Raw genomic sequence first — 20,439 nt, forward strand, 5'->3', positions numbered from 1 at the left:
CACTGAGGAGGAGGAGCTTGGGGAAGGCGTAAAGGAGCCTGTACTAAGAGGCAAAGGAGAGGGAAAAGGGAGACAGGGAGGTAGGAGAATGGCCTACGGCCCATACCAGGGTGGACCCCACCATAAGCGTGGGGAGGAGGGGAGGGCGGCCTCACCTTCAGTCTCAGGGATCTGATTACTATGACGTGGGCAGCCCAGACCACAGAGCTGTCAGGCTATTCTTCTTCCACACAGCTACTGATTGTGGGAGCCAGACCATGGGATCGTTAATGGCTGAAATGAACAGATCATCTTTCAGTTTTACACAGACAGATAGCCTGGGTCTGCCTTGTTCACTGTGGTCTGGTCTGAATCTGCTGGAAAATAAAGAAACCCCTACATTTTAGTGACATTTTTCAAAAGGTGCTGACTGTCAGCAAAATTGTACAATCACCTCCCCCTCTAGTCCCTCCCCTCCCCCAGCATTCCCCGCTCAAAACTCTCTCTCCGAATCCCCCCTCAGATAGAACTAACATTAGTTTAGAGAGTTCTTTTGCTTTTTCTCAGAAACCAAAACCTTCATTATGCCAAACAGTCTTTTAATGCTTGGAGTTCAACTTAGTTTATTTGATATGTAGGAGAACACATTGCTGGACTTTTCTGTCCCTGAAACCACATCATGAACCCTATTTTCAAACACTAGTATTTAGTGATTTCTTAAATCCTTGTACTTTAAAGTGAATGGTTTGTTTCTCATTTAAGAAATTGCTCTGGTTGGAAGTTGTTCTGGTATTGCCATCATTTTCTCCTCTGGATTCTGAGTTGCTGATTTTTGTCTCTTTATGCCTATTGTGTACCACTGTTTTTCCCTTTCTTTAGTATAATTTAGGAACACAAATTATAATGGCTCTGATGAAGGAGGTCACTGTAAAAGCTTGTTTTGTAATTCGGAATGGTACACAAGGCCTCCTGTTCACTTGCCTAGCAGCGGTAGATGGCAGCACACGCTCTCCTGTGACCGGTAATGGGCATGAGGACGCCATTTTCTTTGAATAGCAGTTAAATTCAGAAGCAGAAGCGCATCAAAATGGTTGTCTTTTGGTAATCCTCATGAAAGGATTTATTCCCAGTTGTTGTTGTTTATGTTTTTGTTTTTATCCTGCATACCATGGAAATAAAAGTTGAATCATTTACTGCCATAAAACCTCATTAATAGAGACACAGATGTAGAGAACAGATGTATGGACACCAAAGGGGGAAAGCAAGGGGTGGGAGGTGGGAGGTTGGATGAATTGGGAGATTGGGATTGACATATATACACTAATATGTATAAAATAGATAACTAATAAGAACCTGCTGTATAAAAATAAAATAAAATAAAATAAAAACCTCATTAACTAAAGCCTGCCAATTGGAATTGGTCATAATTCGGAAAGTGGCTTGGGCTGAAGCTTATTTGCTTTTGTTCAGTCTATGGAAAAGAGTTTGCTCAGCAACTTAATGGTATAACTTTCTTAGAAGACTTTGCTTAATAAAACTGTGGTTTCAAGTGACTTTAAAATCGTCATTTCATTAAAAAAAATTTTAAGTTCTAGGTCCTTACCCATTCATAGCTGGCTTGAAGGAGGGTAGTTCTCAGTGATGTAGAAATCTGTGAGACAATTTGAAAAATGAAATAGCAACTCAGAAATCATTAAATTGGTGGTATTCTATAGAGCTAGCTCAAGTAAAATACATTCTCTAACCCCTGCCTTAAAATACGGGGCATTTACTAAATGAAAGTCCTAATTTTATTTGAGTTTAATTCAATAGACATTTATTGAGTAACCAATGTATTTCACCTACAGCATTATATGAGGAAGCACTGAGGATGCAGAGATGAAAAGACATGGCCCCTGTCCTTACGACACAGTCTATAAGGGGATGTCAAATACATAGATATAGATAGATGGTGTATTAAGTACAGAGAAGGAGAGCAAGAGCAAAAACAAGAAAAAAAGCAAAAGAGGAGGCAGAAAGAGAAAGAGAGAGAGAAGGTACAATAGCAGTACAGAGAAGGGAAATTATTAACTTTACTCCAAAAAAAAAATCAGGGAAGGCTTCCTAGAGGAGGCATAACTGAAGCTGAGTTGAAGCATGAACAAGGACTTGCCAGGAAGAAAACTTAAGAAGGACATTGCAGGCAGAGAATAGCATGTAAAGAAAGTATAAAAGTATATGGTTGGGAACGTTAACTTATTCAGTGCCACTTGAATATATCAGTAGAACTGGTGGTGGATATGGGGACTGGAGTTTTAAGAGAGGGAGCCAAATCGCTAAACAGGATCTGATCATGAGCTACAATTCGTTTGTTATGGTGAGAGCATAAGGTTCTAGTGGGGAAGTGGGGAAGATGAGATGGAGAATGAAGCAAGAGCCAGATACAAAGAACCTTGCATTCCATGCCAAGGGGTTTGAGCTTTACCCTGGAGGAAGCATCCAGGACCCCTGAACCAGAGAATCACGTGATCAGGTCTGCACTTAGAGCATCCTGACAGAGGTGTGGAGCCTGGACTCGAGTGGGCAGAGGCTGGAAATTCTGAATCCAGTTAGGAGGCTGTCGGAATAGCCCAAACAAAAAATGGTGAGGGCCTAACTAGAACAGTAGTAATGAGGAAACGACAGATTCAAAAAGTATCTAGGAGGTAAACAGATATAGGCCCAGGACTCAGTGGGCAACTACACGTGGGGAGTGAAGGTAAGGGTTAAGTCAGGGTGACTCCCAGATCTCTGACTCAGGCTACTGAGTAGACAGATGGTAGTACCATTGACTGAGATTGGGAATACAAGAGGAAAAGAATTATAACGACTCACATATTGTGAGTCTTATTTAACCTAACTGAAACATGGACTTCTCTTACAAAAAACAAACAACAACAAACCTAACAACCATGGATGAACAATCCGTGAATGAAACATTTAATTTATTATTTTTTTCCAGGTATACTATCTACTGGTAGGTCTGAATTAAGTTGTTCACTAGCCCAGAAAATAGATCATGTCTAAATTAGCACGAAGTATTGTCTGTAGCACACAGCTTAGCTCTTGAATACATATTTTCTTGTTCACATTCATTTAGTCAACAAATTCAGTGGCAGCCACTGTTCTGGGCACTGAAGTTACAGGGATGAAAAGACAAGCTTCCTGCCCTCAAAAAGAAGCATGTAAGTCTCATTAGAATGATCAGAGAAGAATTCATAAAAGATGACTTGATATTATACTTAAACAATAAATAGGAATTCATGGGTTTGATAGGAAAGGGAAAGGGGGAGCATGTCTAAAGACCAAAGCCTTGGATAGTGATGGTGTTGCTAGGATATAAAGTCGGAGGGATGGAGAGGAGAGGAATAATATGAGGTTAGACTGGTTAGGTAGGAGCTAGATGCTGCTGGATGGTAAAGGGCCTTCTATGCCAGACTAAGAAATTTGAAATTGATCCTGTAGTAAGGGGGAACTTTTGATGATTTATGGATAATGGAGTGAAATCGCTCTGAAGTAGGCTGACCTCACATCTCAGTTTATCCAAGACAGTCTTCGTTTATGAGTTACATGGTTACCCTATTCCAAAGGCATTGTGGAAAAGGAATTAGAGAAGGCAGAGTTTAGAGGTAGGTAACGACTGGCACAATTGTTTGAACAAGAGATGTTGAGGACCTGAACAATGGCAGTGGCCATGGGTATGAGGAGGAGGGAATGGATAAGAGTGACAATTAGGAGATAGACTCCACAGACCTTCTCTTGATTAGTTCGTGTGTATAAATCTTGTTATACTAACTGACTCTACACTTCTTTGAATAGGGGCCATGTTAGTAAGATGTAACTTAAAGGTAACGATACTGATGTTTGCTTCCATAAGGAAAGAGAGGAGGGCCAGAAGTATCCAAATAAATGATTCCCTTGAGAACTTATTCCCACGATGCTGCCATGGCACGGAATTTTTCTGTACCTATTTGAGCATTGCATTGTAGAGTCAATGTCACTTCCTTTAGATTTATTCTGAGTGGTGGCAGGTATTGATCCTCTGAGTAGTGGCCTTGAAATTTTGAAATTGCAAAAAACCAATATTTTTTCCCAGAGCCAAACATGATAAATTAATGGTTTTCTTGTGTGGCTTGTAAACTTACTCCACAGTGTTTGGAACAACCTGTAGAAACAGAAAGTAGATGAGTGGTTGCCTAGGGATGGGTTGGTAAGCAAAGAGGGGATCAAGAGTGACTGCTAACAGGTACAAGATTTCTTTTTAGGATGCTAAAGATGCTCTAAAATGAGATCATGGTAAAATTTAGTAACTTTGCACAGCTCTAAAAATTTACTAAAAGCCATTGAATTGTACACTTTAAGTGAGTGAACTTTATGGTGTGGAAATCATATCTCAGTAAAGCTGTTAAAAATGTTTGGAGTGCTAGTAGGGTCCTAGGTTCAGGGATGTATGGAGGTTTCTTTAGGATTTTATTTTATAATCATACAAATTTTTATTAAGATATAGTTGTTTTACAATATTATATTAGTTTCAGGTGTACAGGGATGTAAGTTTTTTAAAACAGTAAGCCTCATTACTTTATGATTAACCTTTATTCTTTATTAGAGCCATTCCCCATCCCCCATCGCCCTTAGTGCAGTACTGGGTGCATATTAATTGCTCAAGAGATATTTGTCCAGCAAAACTGAATGTACTGTAGCACTCAATTTTACTCCAATTCAGAGAAGATAGTGATTTTATTAAATACTACGTACAAGTCCTTAGATGTTTCTATCTCCTAATCTACAGTATCCTTTTATGGGAACTTTTTATAAATGTTGGGTTATGTTCAATCCTTCTTGTTTCCCAAACATCATCAATTTTGAGTATAAGCATCTGGGTTATTACTACTAGTTTAATTAATATATTACTGTTTGTTACTTTAATAAAATATATCATTATCCATATAAATTATAGAAATCACATAAGAATATTGCTCTAATATTTTATTTGTCATTGACTCTGGCATCTTAAATTTTAATATTAAATAGAGGAAAATCAATCAATTTAAATCTCTCTCTCTCTCTTCCCTCCCTCCCCTCAGGAAGCATTGTGAGTGTTGGTGACCCAAAGAAAAAATATACAAGATTTGAAAAAATAGGTCAAGGGTAAGTGATTATTATGTGAACTATCAAAAGATGAGCACCAGAGACATATATTAAAATGCAATAACAGCTTGAATTTCTAGTAAATTATGCTTCTCATTTTCTAGGTTATATTCATGTTTTGCATTCTTAATATTGGCCTTTCTGGCTGGCAGACTGTTAATTAACCTAGGAACATATCCTGCGGGAATCTTCACTATTGTCAGGTTAACAGTGAATTATTTACAGATGCTTTCATCCCATAGAGTTAGACGATTCAAACCGATTCCTCTAGAAAAGCAGTAGAGTTATAGAAACCTCTAAGCTTGTATGAAAACCCCCTTTATCCCTGTCCCCCTCTACATCTGTATGGATGTTATGCTTAAGATCCTGTTTCATTCTCAAACTGTAAAGTGACAGAGTGATGGTAGGGAAGGTCCTTATTGAATGATCCAGAGGTGGGCAGAGTTAGCTATCTGAGTAAGGAAGAAATAGATCAATAATCCCTAAATGGGATGGAGTGCATCATTTTCACTTAGTATGCTAGTAAGAATAAAGATTCCCAGGCTCTACTGCCAGAGATTTGATTCAGAAGTCTGGAGCGGGGCCCAGTAATCTGAACTTTGGAACAGTTCCTCAGATAATCCTGACCATCAGCTAGACCTGGAAACCAGGGGGCTAGATCATTCACCAGAGCTAACGGTGGGAGTCACCAGTTCTACAAGCCAGCTGTAATTAGGCATGTTTCTCAAGCCTTAATGTGAAACTAAACAGGAGTGCCTGAGTAGGCAACAGGGTTTGAAACAGGGAAATGTTTTGTTTAAAGAGAAATGAAGCGTTCTAAAGGGGTGTCCTTAAATGGGAAATGAGACAAGATATTTAGGTGTACCAACAACTGTATGCCAGGCACCCCAGAGGTCTCCTGACTGAAACAAGGGGCTGGGAAGAAAGGGATACAGCTAATGTGCCTGCAAAATTGTGCTAGCCCCTCAGCCAATGGAAAAATCATATACTGTATATAAGCTTGACTGTTTTTGTGATTTTTTATATTTTATTTCGTTTTCCCCCTAGCTTTTTTACTAAAGTTTCTTTTGAAATTGCCAACTTATCTCGGGAAATAAGGGAAAACATTCATTAGACATTTGGGCTAGAGGGTAAGAGGGACACTCCTTGGGCACTGTGCCTGGTGGGAATCAAGGTGAGAAGACCCTAAGAAGGAGGCAGAAACTAAGGGAGAAATACATGGCCAAGTGTCTTCTTGCAGTGGAAACCGTAATTTTGTTGCATTTAAACTTTCTAGGAGGGCAAAATATATACCTGTTTGTGCTCTTGCTTCTTTCTTTGTCATTTGCTATCACTGGTATTCTCACATGCTCATAAAAAAAGGTTTTGTGGTCTCTAGAGGGCCCCTAAAACTTAACAAGTCAGATAGTATTTCTTCCCATTGCTCTAGGACAGTGCTGTCCCCTAGAACTTTCTGTGCTGATAGAGATGTTCTACATCTGCACTGTCCTATATGATAGCCACTAACATGTGGCTGTGGAGCACTTGAAATGTGTCTAGTGCAAATGAGAGACTGTATTTATTTGAATTAATTTATTTGTTCAGCACACACTTATTGAACACCAACTATATGCCAGGCACTGTGTTAAATGCGAGAGAAACAGAGCTCACTAATGATAGTGTGGGCCCTCAAGGAACTTACAATCTATAGTGATGAATGCTTGAAGAGGCTAAATAGGGTACCTTGGGTGACATGCCTACTCAATTCACCTAAGTGCAGGGCAGGGCTGGCTTCTGTAGCCATTGTTTCACCTGGAGTTTTCCTCCTTAACTCCTAATGAACTAGAAGTTCTAGTGAACTGGTTGTTTTACTTAAGTCAGGAAGCCGTGCCTTCTCAAGTCCATGTACAAACCTCAGCTCACTTTCTTTTTGTCCAAAAGATTAACACCACAAGGCAGGTTAAAAAAACACAGTAGTTTGCACTAAAGTGACTTGGAAGGCAAAAGTTACCTTTTAAATTTATTTTATTTTATTTTTGGCTGCATTGGGTCTTCACTGCTGCGCGCGGGCTTTCTCTAGTTGCAGCGAGCGGGGGCGGGCTTCTCATTGCTGTGGCTCCTCTTGTTGCGGAGCACGGGCTCTAGGCGCGTGGGCTTCAGTAGTTGTGGTGAGTGGTCTCAGTAGTTGTGGCTCACGGGCTCCAGAGCACAGGCTCAGTAGTTGTGGCACATGGGTTTAGTTGCTCCGCGGCATGTGGGATCCTCCCGGACCAGGGCTCGAACCCACGTCCTTTGCATTGGCAGGCGGACTCTTAACCACTGTGCCACCAGGGAAGTCCCAAAAGTTACCTTTTAGATTTTAGTTTAATCTAGTTGGATCTTTGATGGAGCTAACAATAGGAAGTGATACACAATCCATAGAGAAGTAGCATTCCAGACCTTTGCTGTCCAATATGGTAGCCATGTGGCTATTGAGCACTTGAAATGTGGCTAGTCCAAACTGAGATATGCTACAAGTATAAAGTATGCACCTGATTTCAAAAAGTTACTATGAAATAAACAATGCAAAATATCATATTAATAGATGTTATATTGGTTACATGCTGAAATATTTTACATACATTGTGTTAAATAAAATATATTATTAAAATTAATTTCACCTTTTGAGCTTTTTAAAATATAGTTTCCCCCAAATTTAAAATATGGCTCACATTATATGTCTAATGGACAACACTGCCCTAGTTGTAGGTTTAAATGGGAGCTATTTATTTATTCATAAAGTGTTTTCATATTCGGAGTTGTCTTTTGAGGAGCGGAAAATGTTATAATTTTGTTTTGATTGCTCATTCTCACTTAGACCCAAGTGAGCCAAAAATATCATTGAATTTAGAAAAGAAAAAAAGTAAGAGATGGTTTCTGGGAGATACTAGGTAATGAAGCAAGACAGATTTCTCCAAGAGCAAAGATTAGGCTGCCAAACAACTTGGCATACCAAAGAGATTTCCCCTCCTGGTTGTTATTTATGCTTCTGACCTCTGAAGGTGCAAAAGGAAAGTTCTCTATTTCTGCATACCTTTGTAAAGCCTTTATAATCTAAAATGAAAAATCAAAGGAGAAATCCTGCTTGCCGCTGCAGAAAGGTCTCTTTTATATTCCCAGCGAGTTCATCATTTTCAAGAATGATGAAACCAGCAGGGAGTTCACTCCTAGACCCCATTCAACTTTTAAATAAGCCCTTAGAGGGTGGGGAGTCTTTTTGATTTATCCTTTTGTTGCCTTTACTGTCTAGCACAGTGCTGTGGCAGTTGGTGGATCCCCCCAAAACAGTTTTGTACAGTTTCGATCAACAATCAGAGTTCATTTGGCCAAGCTCAGGGATTTACAGAACTTCCCCTGTCTGCTTCCCCCGTCTCTCTGGATCTGTTTTGGCCTCAATAAATATTTGTTGAACTAACGAAAATGTTTGTCTTTCTAGCTCTCCCTTTCCTCTGTCCTCTGTCTTTTCATGAGTATATACATGTGTATCTTGCTCTTTCTGTCTCTGTCTCTGTGTTTTGCAGTGTGTCTTTAACTGTTTCTCATAATCACTAGATCAGCCTCACCACATCTGATTTTGTTCTCCTTTAGGTATTTGTGTCTGTCTTTTTCATCCATGTTGGCTTCACCTTCTGCCATTTTCACACACGCACCCAACCAAAATGGTCATAATATAAAATCAAGATGTAATTATGTAGCTTTTTAAGATATAAGCTAGTAACTTAAATCTATTTATTTACTGTAACTCTATCATTTATTTAATTAACGAATTATGATTTTTTTGCATTTTTAGTAGATTTTTGTTCTCTGTTCTTAATTTTTAAAGAGAATGAGCAAAATATTGATTTATTTCTCTCTAGACCAGAAAAGAACCCACTTAAATTAATTTTTCTTTTACTTAAGTTGCTCTCAATGGATTTTCCCATGAATTATTGACCAAGTTAGATAAACTAGTCTCTACTCTCAATTTATAGAGTTTTTTTTTTCTTTTCATTGACGGTGACATTCAAACCTATGTCCGTAATCATTTGGAGCTCGGAATAATCAGCCCCAGTATTCCATTTTTAGCTCCCTGGAGCACAGCAGCTTACTCTTGGGAGCCGGATTTGAGAGGAACCTCTCCATTAATCACCCTCATCTGCTTGGAAAACAAAATTTTTCCAGTGTGGGTTTCTGCCATCCCAGCATTCAGGCCTGGGGCCAGAGAATTGGGCTTCATCTTCCATAAATCAAATTCAGAATTGCATGTCTAATCATTTGAGGCCATAGCTGTGAGTGGAAAGCTAAAAATGACATTATTTCATCAGGTTTGCTGTGAAAAGTGTTCTGTACGTGGCCACCAAATCTAAATATTTTGAGCAGATGTATGTAAAGTTTTAAAAAAAACAGAAAGAAAGAAAAAGGGACCGGTACCCCCCAAATTATCATTAACTTGACAATATGAGTTTGTCAGAAATACATCTGGTGGAGACTTAAAGAATCTTCACTCTTCAGGATAGTTATATAAAAGAACTTGTTTAATAAATGAGGTAGGGTGAGACAGCAAAATTAAATATTTATTTTCAGTCAACAGCTATCATTGGCAAACCTGTGTAATCCCTGAATAAGCAGTAGCTGTGTAACAGAGGGCTGAATTCACGAACATTGGCAGCTGTCCGAACATATTTCTCATTAATATATTTGAATTCATTTTAAGGTCTTTCCTTAAATGAGAATGCACTGAACAACAGACTCTTTTTCTCTTTGAGGTTTCTATTTGTTTTCTCTTCAACATTATAATAAAACAAATATTTTTGAGGAAGCAGCTCAGAGGAAATGGTTTAACAATATTTAAAAATATTTAACAAATAACGTGTTTCCTTCAGCGAACTTTTGTTGAGGGCCTACTATGTGTAGTACAGAGTAGTAGTTAAGAACCAGGTTCTGAACATTTGATGGGGAGAAACGGAAAGTTGTATCGAGAAATAAGCATGTCCGCCCTACTCCCAAATGCGTGTACCTTTCCCCCCATACTTTATCCACACACTCTTTTCACTGTCATCTCCCCCATGAATCTCTCTCTCTGGCTACCCCAGCCCTAACTCATCTTTTCTGTGTATGTCCTGAGTCCTACAGCTTTGATCCGCACGGGCATGTCTACACCACTTATATCTTAGCTTGTCTAGACATGTAAAATTGCTTGAAACTTTGAAAGCCATGATGGAATAAAGGGAGAATTTTTGGAAAATTTGAAGAGAAAGACAGAGTCCAGATTCCGAAATCAGAAGGCTGTGGGCAAGTTATTTAGTTTCTTTAAGCACCAGTTTTCTGTCATTGTAAGCAGAATTCACATACCTCATAAGGTTGTGAGAAATGAATGAGAGAAGGTATTTAAAGTGCTTTGCACGGTACATGGCACATAGTGAAGGACTCCATAAACAATAAGTTATTTTTAGGGGTAAAAGTCACACCCACAGTTACTATTATTATATAGAGCAAAATACAGTAAGTAATGTAATGTAATTATAAAGAGCTATGGGGACAGAGAGGAGGGACAGATCATTTATAGCCAGGGAGGAGATATGATGAAGAACTCTTCAAGGAGGGTGCGTTTGAATAGTGACTTGAGAAGGTGTGGGATTTAACAAGTTGGGATTATGGGAAGTTTCCGTTGAAGAAAACCAAATGAACACTCGCTTCAGACTGTAGGTTTCATTCGTTTTGATATCCCTAGGGCCTGAAACGATGTCTGGCATAGAGTAAATACTCAGCAAGTATTGGATGAATGAGTATCAAAAAGACCAGAAGAATTAAATCAAGAATTCCAATTCTATAGACAGTCAAAGGTACAGTTTGGCAGGGGAATTAACAGGATACAATGCTAGAAAGATCAGTTGGGGCTGTGTTATGAAACAAATTGAGAGATACAAGCAATACTGTGGGGTTTTTTATTTGTTTGTTTGTTTGAGTTTAATTCTTTTAAGTAGATAATACTTGGACATGGTATAACATTCAGAAGGTACAGAGGAGTAGACAGTGAAAAGTAAGTGTCCCTCCAACCCTTTTCCCTCAGCCTCCCAGTTACCCTGCACAAAGGAAACTTCCAGAAAGATGTTGTTTCTGGTTTCGTAGGTAATATTTTCATAGAATCTCTGCGCACATACACGCCCCTACAAACACACACACATACACACGTGTGCATGTGCGCTCACACATACCATGTATGCTCAAATATTAGGTGGCACACTGTTTTTTAACTCACCTAAATACACAAACTATCAGATATATGATTAAATGGTGAATGTCTACTTGTGATGTTTAACTTGTTAATTCACCCTTATTTACATATTTAAAACCACACATTGTATAAAGTCATATATAAATTAGGAGAGATTTTTCTACTCTCACATTTCACGAGCGGTATAATTCCAAATCTGCCTCTGCATCTGTATTGTTTTTGTAATCCCAGAGCCCCTTTTTGAGTCCCCCAGCAGTTAGCTAAGTACATCATCTGACTTCCCTCTAAGATCTTTGAGATAAAATATTTTTGAATCTACATTTTGAATATTTTTGAATCTATTTTTGAATGATTCTGTGCCTGGATATTTTATTCCTAGTTACAATTACCCATTTATCCAACATTAAGATGATTGTTTTCCGAATCTGTCCTGTAGGTGTATATTTAAATCTTCACAACGTAACTTTCTACTATATCACTTTTTAAAGTTTCTGTTACAAATGTTCAGACTTACGCAAGAGTAGAGAAAATAGTATAGGACCTCCCATATTCTTATCACCCAAATTCAACATTTATCAATGTTTTTAATCTAATCACGATGCCATTATAACGCATATATATAAAAATTTAACCTCTAACACCCAGTCAATAATCAGAGTTGTCCAGTTGTCTCAAAACTGCAGTTTGTATAGTTGATTTGTTCAAATCAGCATCCAAAAAAGATTCACATATCACATTTGGTTGTGTCTCTTAAGTCTCTGTACTCTAAAGCATCTGCCTTCTTTTACCACTACCACTGACTTACTGAAGAAACTCATCAGCATCTTGTAGAATATACACTTTCTGGATTTGTCTATTAGTTTCATTTGATGCCATTTATCTTGCTCCCATATTTCCTGTATTTCCTATAAATGACAGTTAGATCTAGAAGCTTAATTAGGCTGAGGTTCAATTTTTGGCAAGGTTTCTTCATAGGTGGTGGTGCTATATGTTTCATATTATATTGTATCAGGAGGTACAGTGTCTAATTGTCCCATATTTTAGTGATGAGTAGATTGATCAGAAGGTTCAGTGGGTGATTGTCCCCTCCACTGCAAAGTTGTCGTCAGCCTTTCATCTGATGGTTTCATCTATTGATGATTATTGCCCAAATCAATTATTTCATGAGGGGTTACAGAATGGCAATTTTCTAATTCTATCATTCCTTCTACACTTATCAGTTAAAATACTTTTGTTGAAAAGAACTTTGTCTCTTCAGCTAGGGAGTCTTTGGTTACCCTGAAATATAGTTCATACAGGGAAATCAAGATAAATGCTTAATTTTTAAATTGCCAGTTTTCAGTGTAAGATGTTGGTACCCAAGCTACTTCCAAAAGTGTCCAATGAAAGGTGTTTTGATTTTTTTTAAGTGGGAGAAGATGGTATTCTCTTTTATTTAAAAAAATATCTGTATAAACTCATGGGTTTTTTATGTTTTCTGTTTGTTTCAATTAATCTCATTTATTATTGTTTTTGATGGTCAAACTGTCCCATCTTTGGCTACTGGGAGCCCTTTTCAGTGCATTAATTTGAAAGTGACCTTTAAAAAGCTTGTTTATGATATCTAACACCTGCAGTTATGAGGTAACACCTTTAGAAATAATTTATTTACATCATTTCTTTCCAATTCTGACAGATACTGTCTATGAGAGTCCAAAACTAGCATTGATTGAGACTATTTCAACCTAATGTATCTCTCCTAAACTGTACTTTATGGATAAAAATAAATGGATATGGAGAATTACTACATTACATGAGCGATTTTATAAGGATTTGAATACAAGGCAATTCCCTTTTTCTCCTGAGGAAAAAATTGGGGGAGAGCCCCTTACCTTGTATTTGGGTATACATGGTACATTTCTCTTTGTGTGTGTGTGTGTGTGTGCGCGTGCACGCGATGCATGTATTTTTAACACAAATGTTAAAACATTATATATCTCCTTTTCTATTATGTGCCTATGTCTTAGAGATGGTTCCATGTTCGTACCTGATTCTTTTTAACAGAGGCACAGTGTTTTGTTGTTTGGATGTACCATACTTTATTTAATTAGGCCCCCATCGATAGACATTTAGTTTGTTTCCAATATTTTGCTGCTATAAACAAGGCTTCAGTGAAGATCCTGACACGCCATTTCATACATATGCGAATTTATCATTAGGATGAATTCCTAAAAGTGGAATTGTTACATTAAAGGATATGTGCATTTTTCATTTCCAAGTTGCCCTCCATAGAGGTTGTTCCATTTAACACTCCCACCAGCAATGTTTGAGGGTGCCTGTTTGTCCACACTCTCAACACAACCGTGCTCAAATATGTGGGATTTTAGTACTATAATAAAAGCTGTCCCCACACTGATCCACTGATCTTCAAAGGGGAAAGTGTTTAAGAAAGGAATTCTAACAAGAAATTATGTGTCAAAACAAAAGGCTATCCTGAAGAATCCATTCGTCAATATAGCCCATGTTTGTATTACGCCAAAGTATCTTTGTTGCATGTAGTATCTCTTCGTATAGATTAGATCAACCAAGCAGCTAAATTTGTCAGCAACTGACAGTGGGAGCATTTCTTGAAATCATTTTCCTCCTATGCATAAAGATATGTATCCGACCAAAGGAATTTTTGTCTAACATCTGGGTCTTTGCCAATCGTATCATTATGTAGAATGATGATACGACCAAGTCATCAGTAATGGCAAACAAACATTTTTTGGAAGCCCCCAATCCCCATCCCTCTAAATTAATTTTAGTTTTAATGCTTGAGAAAGTAAATATATCATGTTAGATATTTTTCAGACTTATCTCTGCTACTCAGTGAGGAGCCCTCTTTTTCTTAACTCTAATGTGAAGTTCCCATATGGAAGATGAATATTTTTGAAACTTGTTTCTTAAAGGACTTGATGAATAACAGCTTGTTTTGCAAATCTGACAAAGTAGTGTACAGCATAGAATTCAGGGATAAGTGCTGAGAATAAAGTGCTCTGACTTGTTTTTCTTTGCTCAAGGAACTATGGGCAAGAGCCGAAGTGGTGTCTAGAGTGCTTACAGAAGCGATTCTTTGGGTGAGACCACCCACCCCAAAAGTATTTGCTTCCTCATCGGATCTATTTTGGGCCGTACAAGGTAGAACACAGCTATGAGGCACTAAATAGATGTAGTCTGAGCTTCATAATAGGCTTTGTGATGAAGGGGATTGGAAATACATTAGCATTTGTGAAGAACAATGTTTATGGAGCAATGGAAGATGCTCTTTGTTCTACTTAATGCTCTTAAATGCCCTGTGTTGTGTGCTGTCCCTTGTAAAGAAAGATGGTGCCACTCAATCAACCACCATTAGCAGAGTTTGCACTTCAAGTTGTTTTTTCCAGCCATAGTAATGAGCTTGTATTAAGCCACCCGCCCCCCCTTTCCTGTCTAGGCCCTCTTGAAACCAGTGGCACACACTGGGAAACAGCTGCTTAGACTTAATGTTGGAGTGAGTAGTTGAGGGTTAGCTGGCCTTTCCAGGGATTAAGGCCTGTAAATGTGGCCTCATTATCACCGGACTATAATCCACTGAGCTCCCTGGCACCACACCCATAATGTGTTACAGCTCTATTTAAAATTAGATGATCATGAATACTCTGGGAAAAGTCATGCCCTAGCTAAAGAACAAAAAATTCCCTGTTCCTATTTATAATCCTAGTAATTAAAGACTATACCGCCTGGCCCTCGCTACATTCTGCGTACTTAGAAAGGGACTTAGATAACATGATTTTTTTGTGCAATTTTATTATTTTTAATTTAGTGATAGTTTTTAATTGAGTGGCAAATTATAGAAAACACTCTGAATCTTTCCCTTTCTGGCAGAGTTATTGCAAGTAGTAGTAACGCTGTTCCTCACCATTCTGGAGCCCTAAAGGACATATGTCTCAAGAAAACAAGTAAATGTATGGTAGCATTGAAAAATATATCTATATATTTTTATATCAAGCGAATTAATATAGTGAGACAGTTTCTACATAGGGACCTACAAGGAGTAATTGTATCTTCAATACCCGGCAGAAGATAAAGTCCAGTCCTAAGCACTAATTCTGGGTCCACTTCACTCTTGGCCACATGACCAATCTTAATTGATTCAGAAAACGGAAGAACCATCTTGTATGGTTATACCAAAGGAATCAGACTTATCGTGCCCAGGGACAAACTAAATGGTTCCCAAGGGGGCACATGGACTAAGCGAATAGAAAATTAGAGGCAAGAGAAATATTTTAGGGAGGTGGCTTAGCATAGTAGATACAAACGTGGGCTTTGGGAAGTACCACACTTGCACTTAGCACTTAGCATTGCTGTAAAAATGCTAAAGATCTATAACAGAACATGAAATGGTTGTTAAGAGCATGGGCTGTGGAGTCAAACCAATGCTTTTTTTTTTTTTTTTTACAGTATATTGGGTTTTTTAAATTTATTAATTTTATTACTTAAAAGTTCTCTTGAATTTTCTAATTGTTTGTACTAGTATATTTTTTTAACATCTTTATTGGAGTATAATTGCTTTACACTGGTGTGTTAGTTTCTGCTGTATAACAAAGTGAGTCAGCTATATGTATACATATATCCCCATATCTCCTCCCTCTTGCGTCTCCCTCCCACCCTCCCTATCCCACCCCTCTAGGTGGACACAAAGCACCGAGCTGATCTCCCTGTGCTAAGCGTCTGCTTCCCACTAGCTATCTATTTTACATTAAACCAATGGATTTTTTAGCTCAGCTGCTGGCTCTAACTGTGTAACCTTGGGCAAGCTACTTACCATTTCCCAGTTCCAATTTCCTCATCTGTAGAAGGAAGATAATAGAATTGACCTCATAGGGTTGTATAGGATGAGCATTAAGTGAGCTCATGGCATTTACAGAGAGAAGGCAGAAAGTAAGGCTCAATAAATGATACAACCTTTTCTAGCAGCAGCAGCAGTAGAAGTCAAAGTAGATGTAAAAAATAACCAACCTAAATGTGGATTAATTCCCTGACTGTGATCTCATTAGCACCAGATTTATACTTATGAAACCTTAAACTTGAATAATACCCTATCCTTCTGGCTCTCTCACTCTTATTCCCATGAGGCTCTCCTCGGACCCCGTTGAGCCCCTCTAGTCCTCTTGCCCTTTCCTTTTTCTCCCAGACCATGAGCTTCTTCCTAGCCCCACTGGCCTGCCCTTCTTTCCCTCCTCTAATCTATCAATATTTCTATGCTGAAATCAGAGTGACTTATCTAAATTATAAGTCCTACCATGTTGCTGCTTTGGCAGCTACTCATGATCATGGCTTGACATTGGCTCTGAGCAGGAAACATCAAAACCTGATGAAGATTACTGATAATTAAACCGACTTGTCTTGGGAGGAAAAGCGAGAAATAGTGAATTGTTTGTTTCTTTCTGGACCCTTTAGGCTAGATGCCAGTGTTTCCATTTGAATATTAAGTGCTTGGCCAGGTCAGGGAGAAACTGTTGATAAAGCATCTAATGTGATGCCAAGAACCCAGCAGTATATATCACACTGTAATTGCTGCTGAGGCCCAACGGTTGAGCAATCTGTTGGTTTAATATTCTTGAATCATAGTTCACTGAACTATGATTGAATTGAATTGAATACTTGAATTCATAGGTTCACCAAAAGATCTCTTGCTCAAAGTTAGGAGATTTTGGTTGCTTACTAGCTGTGTCCTCTTGGGCATGCCCCCCAACTCTCTGTGCTTCAGATTTCTCATCTGTAGTGAGGAGGTTAAACTGGATGATCTCTGTATTCCCTTGAGTCCTGATAAGGCATGATTTCTTTATGCCATCTGAAGGACTGAGGTTTGGAATAAACAAAATGCCCATCGTAAACAAATGTTCTCCCTATAGTAATCTGGCTTCAGTATAACTACAGTGAAGGACTTCCCTGGTGGCGCAGTGGTTAAGCATCCACCTGCCAATGCAGGGGACACGGGTTCGAGCCCTGGTCCGGGAAGATCCCACATGCCATGGAGCAACTAAGCCCGTGTGCCACAGCTACTGAGCCTGTGCTCTAGAGTCCGCGAGCCACAACTACTGAGCCCGTGTGCCACAACTACTGAAGCCCGAGCGCCTAGAGCCCGTGCTCCGCAACGAGAGAAGCCACCACAATCAGAAGCCCGCAGTGAAGGATAAAAGGGATCAATGTAATTAAATGGCATAAAAATCAAGTTGACAATCTTGACCATTTTAGCACACCAGCCCCAACACACCAGAGAATTAGTTCTAACTGCCATCTTTGTGAGTTTGATTTCTGCCATCCTTACCGCCTAAAGTGCTACATGATACTGACTTTTTTCTATTAAAGTGACTGACAGATTTTATAAAGATACCCATTGAGATACTTCAACATACCCCAGCTGTAGCAAAACTTGTCTTTTGGGAATTACTGTGGCATCGTGTTGGCTCAAAGACTGTTTCTTTGGGAGTACCCACTACTGTGCATCACCTATTATAAGGAGAGTACTTCCCAACTTCACCACCAAGGACTCCTTCAATTATTTGTCTCTGTGAACTCCACATTGTGAATAAAAATAACTATTAAACTATATTTTATTATAGTTTATTTCCCATACTTTATTAAGCAAAAAAAAAAACAAAAAACAAAAAACGTATAACTGCTACTTAGAGAATTTGACCAGCATGAGATATGTATTGTAATCACAAGTTGATATAATTCTAGCTAAAAGGAAATGTATGTGATATTTTAATTAGCTTCATCTTAGGTAAATATCAAATTTCTGTTATGAATTTGAAACACCAAGATATCTTGGAAACTCCCAGATACTTAAAAAGATTTCTAGTGATCCACAGATTGCAATTTGGGAACTTAATGAATATATTAGGTAGCAATTAACCTAATAATAATGATAAGTATTATTATTGTTCTTATTTGTTAGGCAATTACTATATGCCAGAACTGGTTTTAAACACTGTACACATTTAATCCTCCTTTAATCCTGAGCCACAGAGAGGTTAAATTATTTACCCAGGATCACACAACTAGGAATTGGGTGCAGGATTTGAACCCCGGGAGGTTTGAGTAGATGGGGATGAAGCCTACTTCCTTAACCCCTCAGTGGCCAAAAAGAGTGCTTTAGTAGGTGAATAAGAGAATGAGAGAGATTCACATTTATACCCGTTGAATCTTAAATTGCTGAAATACGGACAGGCATCAGAACTGGGGTGCAGAGAAGTGCTAGGAGTGCTGACACTAAGTTCTACTCTGCGAATTCATACCTGAGTTTGTGCATTTGTGTTGAGGATTCTACATAGGCTGTAAGTTGGGCCAATCAATAACTTATTGGTCAGGGCAGTGAATTCCAAATGCCTAACAACACGTTTGGTGTGGGGATAGGCGGTGCGAAGTGGGCTAGGGGAGGATATCACCATTATAAGACTGGGAACAAGAGTTGGGGGGAAGGGGGAAATGGTTCCCACCCAACAAGGACATATATGCAATAAGGTGGAGGAAGGGGAAGTGAGGAGAAAAGCTCGTTTTTGAGTTAATAACCTATGTTCTAGAGTTGCAGGGTCTTTAAACTCCTGTGGAGTGGGGATTTGTGGCAATTCTATACCACAGAATGCCATAAAACCCTGGCTATTGGGATTCCAGGGTTAGTACTCTAACAATTTTAAGACAATGAAATGCTGAGGGAGGTGGGAAGTAAAAAAACCAAGGATTTGAAAGGTAAAGCTCTGGCGATGCTAAAGACTAATCCCCCTTGTACTCTAAGTCGATCGCAATTTTAGCTCCTAGGCCAGTGGAAATGGACTTGGGGGTGGGGGGTGCAGAGGGGTTGAATAAGGGGAAGGCCACTTGGGCAGGAATTTGGAGCCTCCCTCCCTAGCTTTAACTTGAGCAGCTCCCATTTTATATTGAGGGTTGCTGCGTGTGGCTTCATTTGATAAAGACATTCCATACTTAAAGAAAAAGGCAAAACCACTTTCCTAAGGGGGGGGGGGAAGGACGGAGGAGCTCCAAAAAGTGTTCAAATAGGTCAGCTTTGGCCTTTGTCCTTTTTGAAAATAGGGGCAGACACTAGCAAGGATGTTTTGGCTGGGAGATTGGGAAGGGCCAACTAATGACTCAGTAAATCAGTCTTCCTTTACTGTGAAACCAGTAACAGCAGTGGCAGCAACAAATGATAATAATAGCAGTTGCCATCTCCCCCCACCTTTAGGAGTTTGGGATTGACATATACACACTACTGTATATAAAATAGATAATCAACAAGGACCTACTGCAGAGCACAGGGAACTCTACTCAATATTCTGTAATAACCTATATGGGAAAAGAATCTGAAGAAGAATAGATACATGTATATGTATAACTGAATCACTTTGCTGTACACCTGAAACTCACAGAACATTGTAAATCAACTGTACTTCGACATAAAATTTAAAATTTTTAAAAATAGCAGTTACCCTATTAAGTATCAGCTCTGATCTGGGCACAAGGCTAAATGCTTATATAGATTGTGCCATTCGATTCTCTGTAGCCCAGTGAGATAGGTGCTCATTTTGCAGATGCCATCACTTTTTTTGCCTCTGAAGGAATTGTGCAAGTTGGCTACGGATATAGGAGTAAACCAAGTAAAGGCATTTTTGAATCATTCTGCAAATAGATTTAAGTAGTTGCTCAGGGCTTATGCAGCTGAAGTACACACCAGGTTGAGGTGATCTATTCCTTTGAACCCAGGCAATTCTGAATTCAGAAGGACAAATCACAAACTGGCCCCTGAAATCAGGGATGTCTGATAGCTTCTCTGTAGATTTAAGTAGAAGAAATGTTTCCTTCACAGAAAAGAATGGTTTTATTGCAATTACATGTTTGCTTGAAAAGACTTTTATTAGTTTGTTCACTGAACAAATACTTCTTGAGCACCAACTATGTGCTCTGAACCCAGAATCTCAAACATAAAATTGAGACTGATTTGTTTAATATAAGCCTCAATCCTAAGGAATGTCTGAAATTACCCAATTTAGGTAGCATGT

General features: G+C 38.7%; 1 protein-coding gene across 2 annotated transcripts in view; it reads left to right on the forward strand.

Moving 5' to 3' along the window:
• Positions 1-20,439, forward strand: part of PAK3 (p21 (RAC1) activated kinase 3) — a 277,117-nt gene that overhangs the window by 225,080 nt on the left and 31,598 nt on the right. For both annotated transcript variants that reach the window (XM_082377247.1, XM_082377246.1), the window contains one exon: positions 5,082-5,145. In XM_082377247.1, coding sequence (XP_082233373.1) covers positions 5,082-5,145 — 64 coding nt within the window. The remainder of the gene's footprint in view (positions 1-5,081; positions 5,146-20,439) is intronic.

This window comes from Balaenoptera borealis (assembly GCF_965194805.1).
Source record: "Balaenoptera borealis genome assembly, chromosome: X".
In the NCBI taxonomy this organism is placed as follows: domain Eukaryota; kingdom Metazoa; phylum Chordata; class Mammalia; order Artiodactyla; family Balaenopteridae; genus Balaenoptera; species Balaenoptera borealis.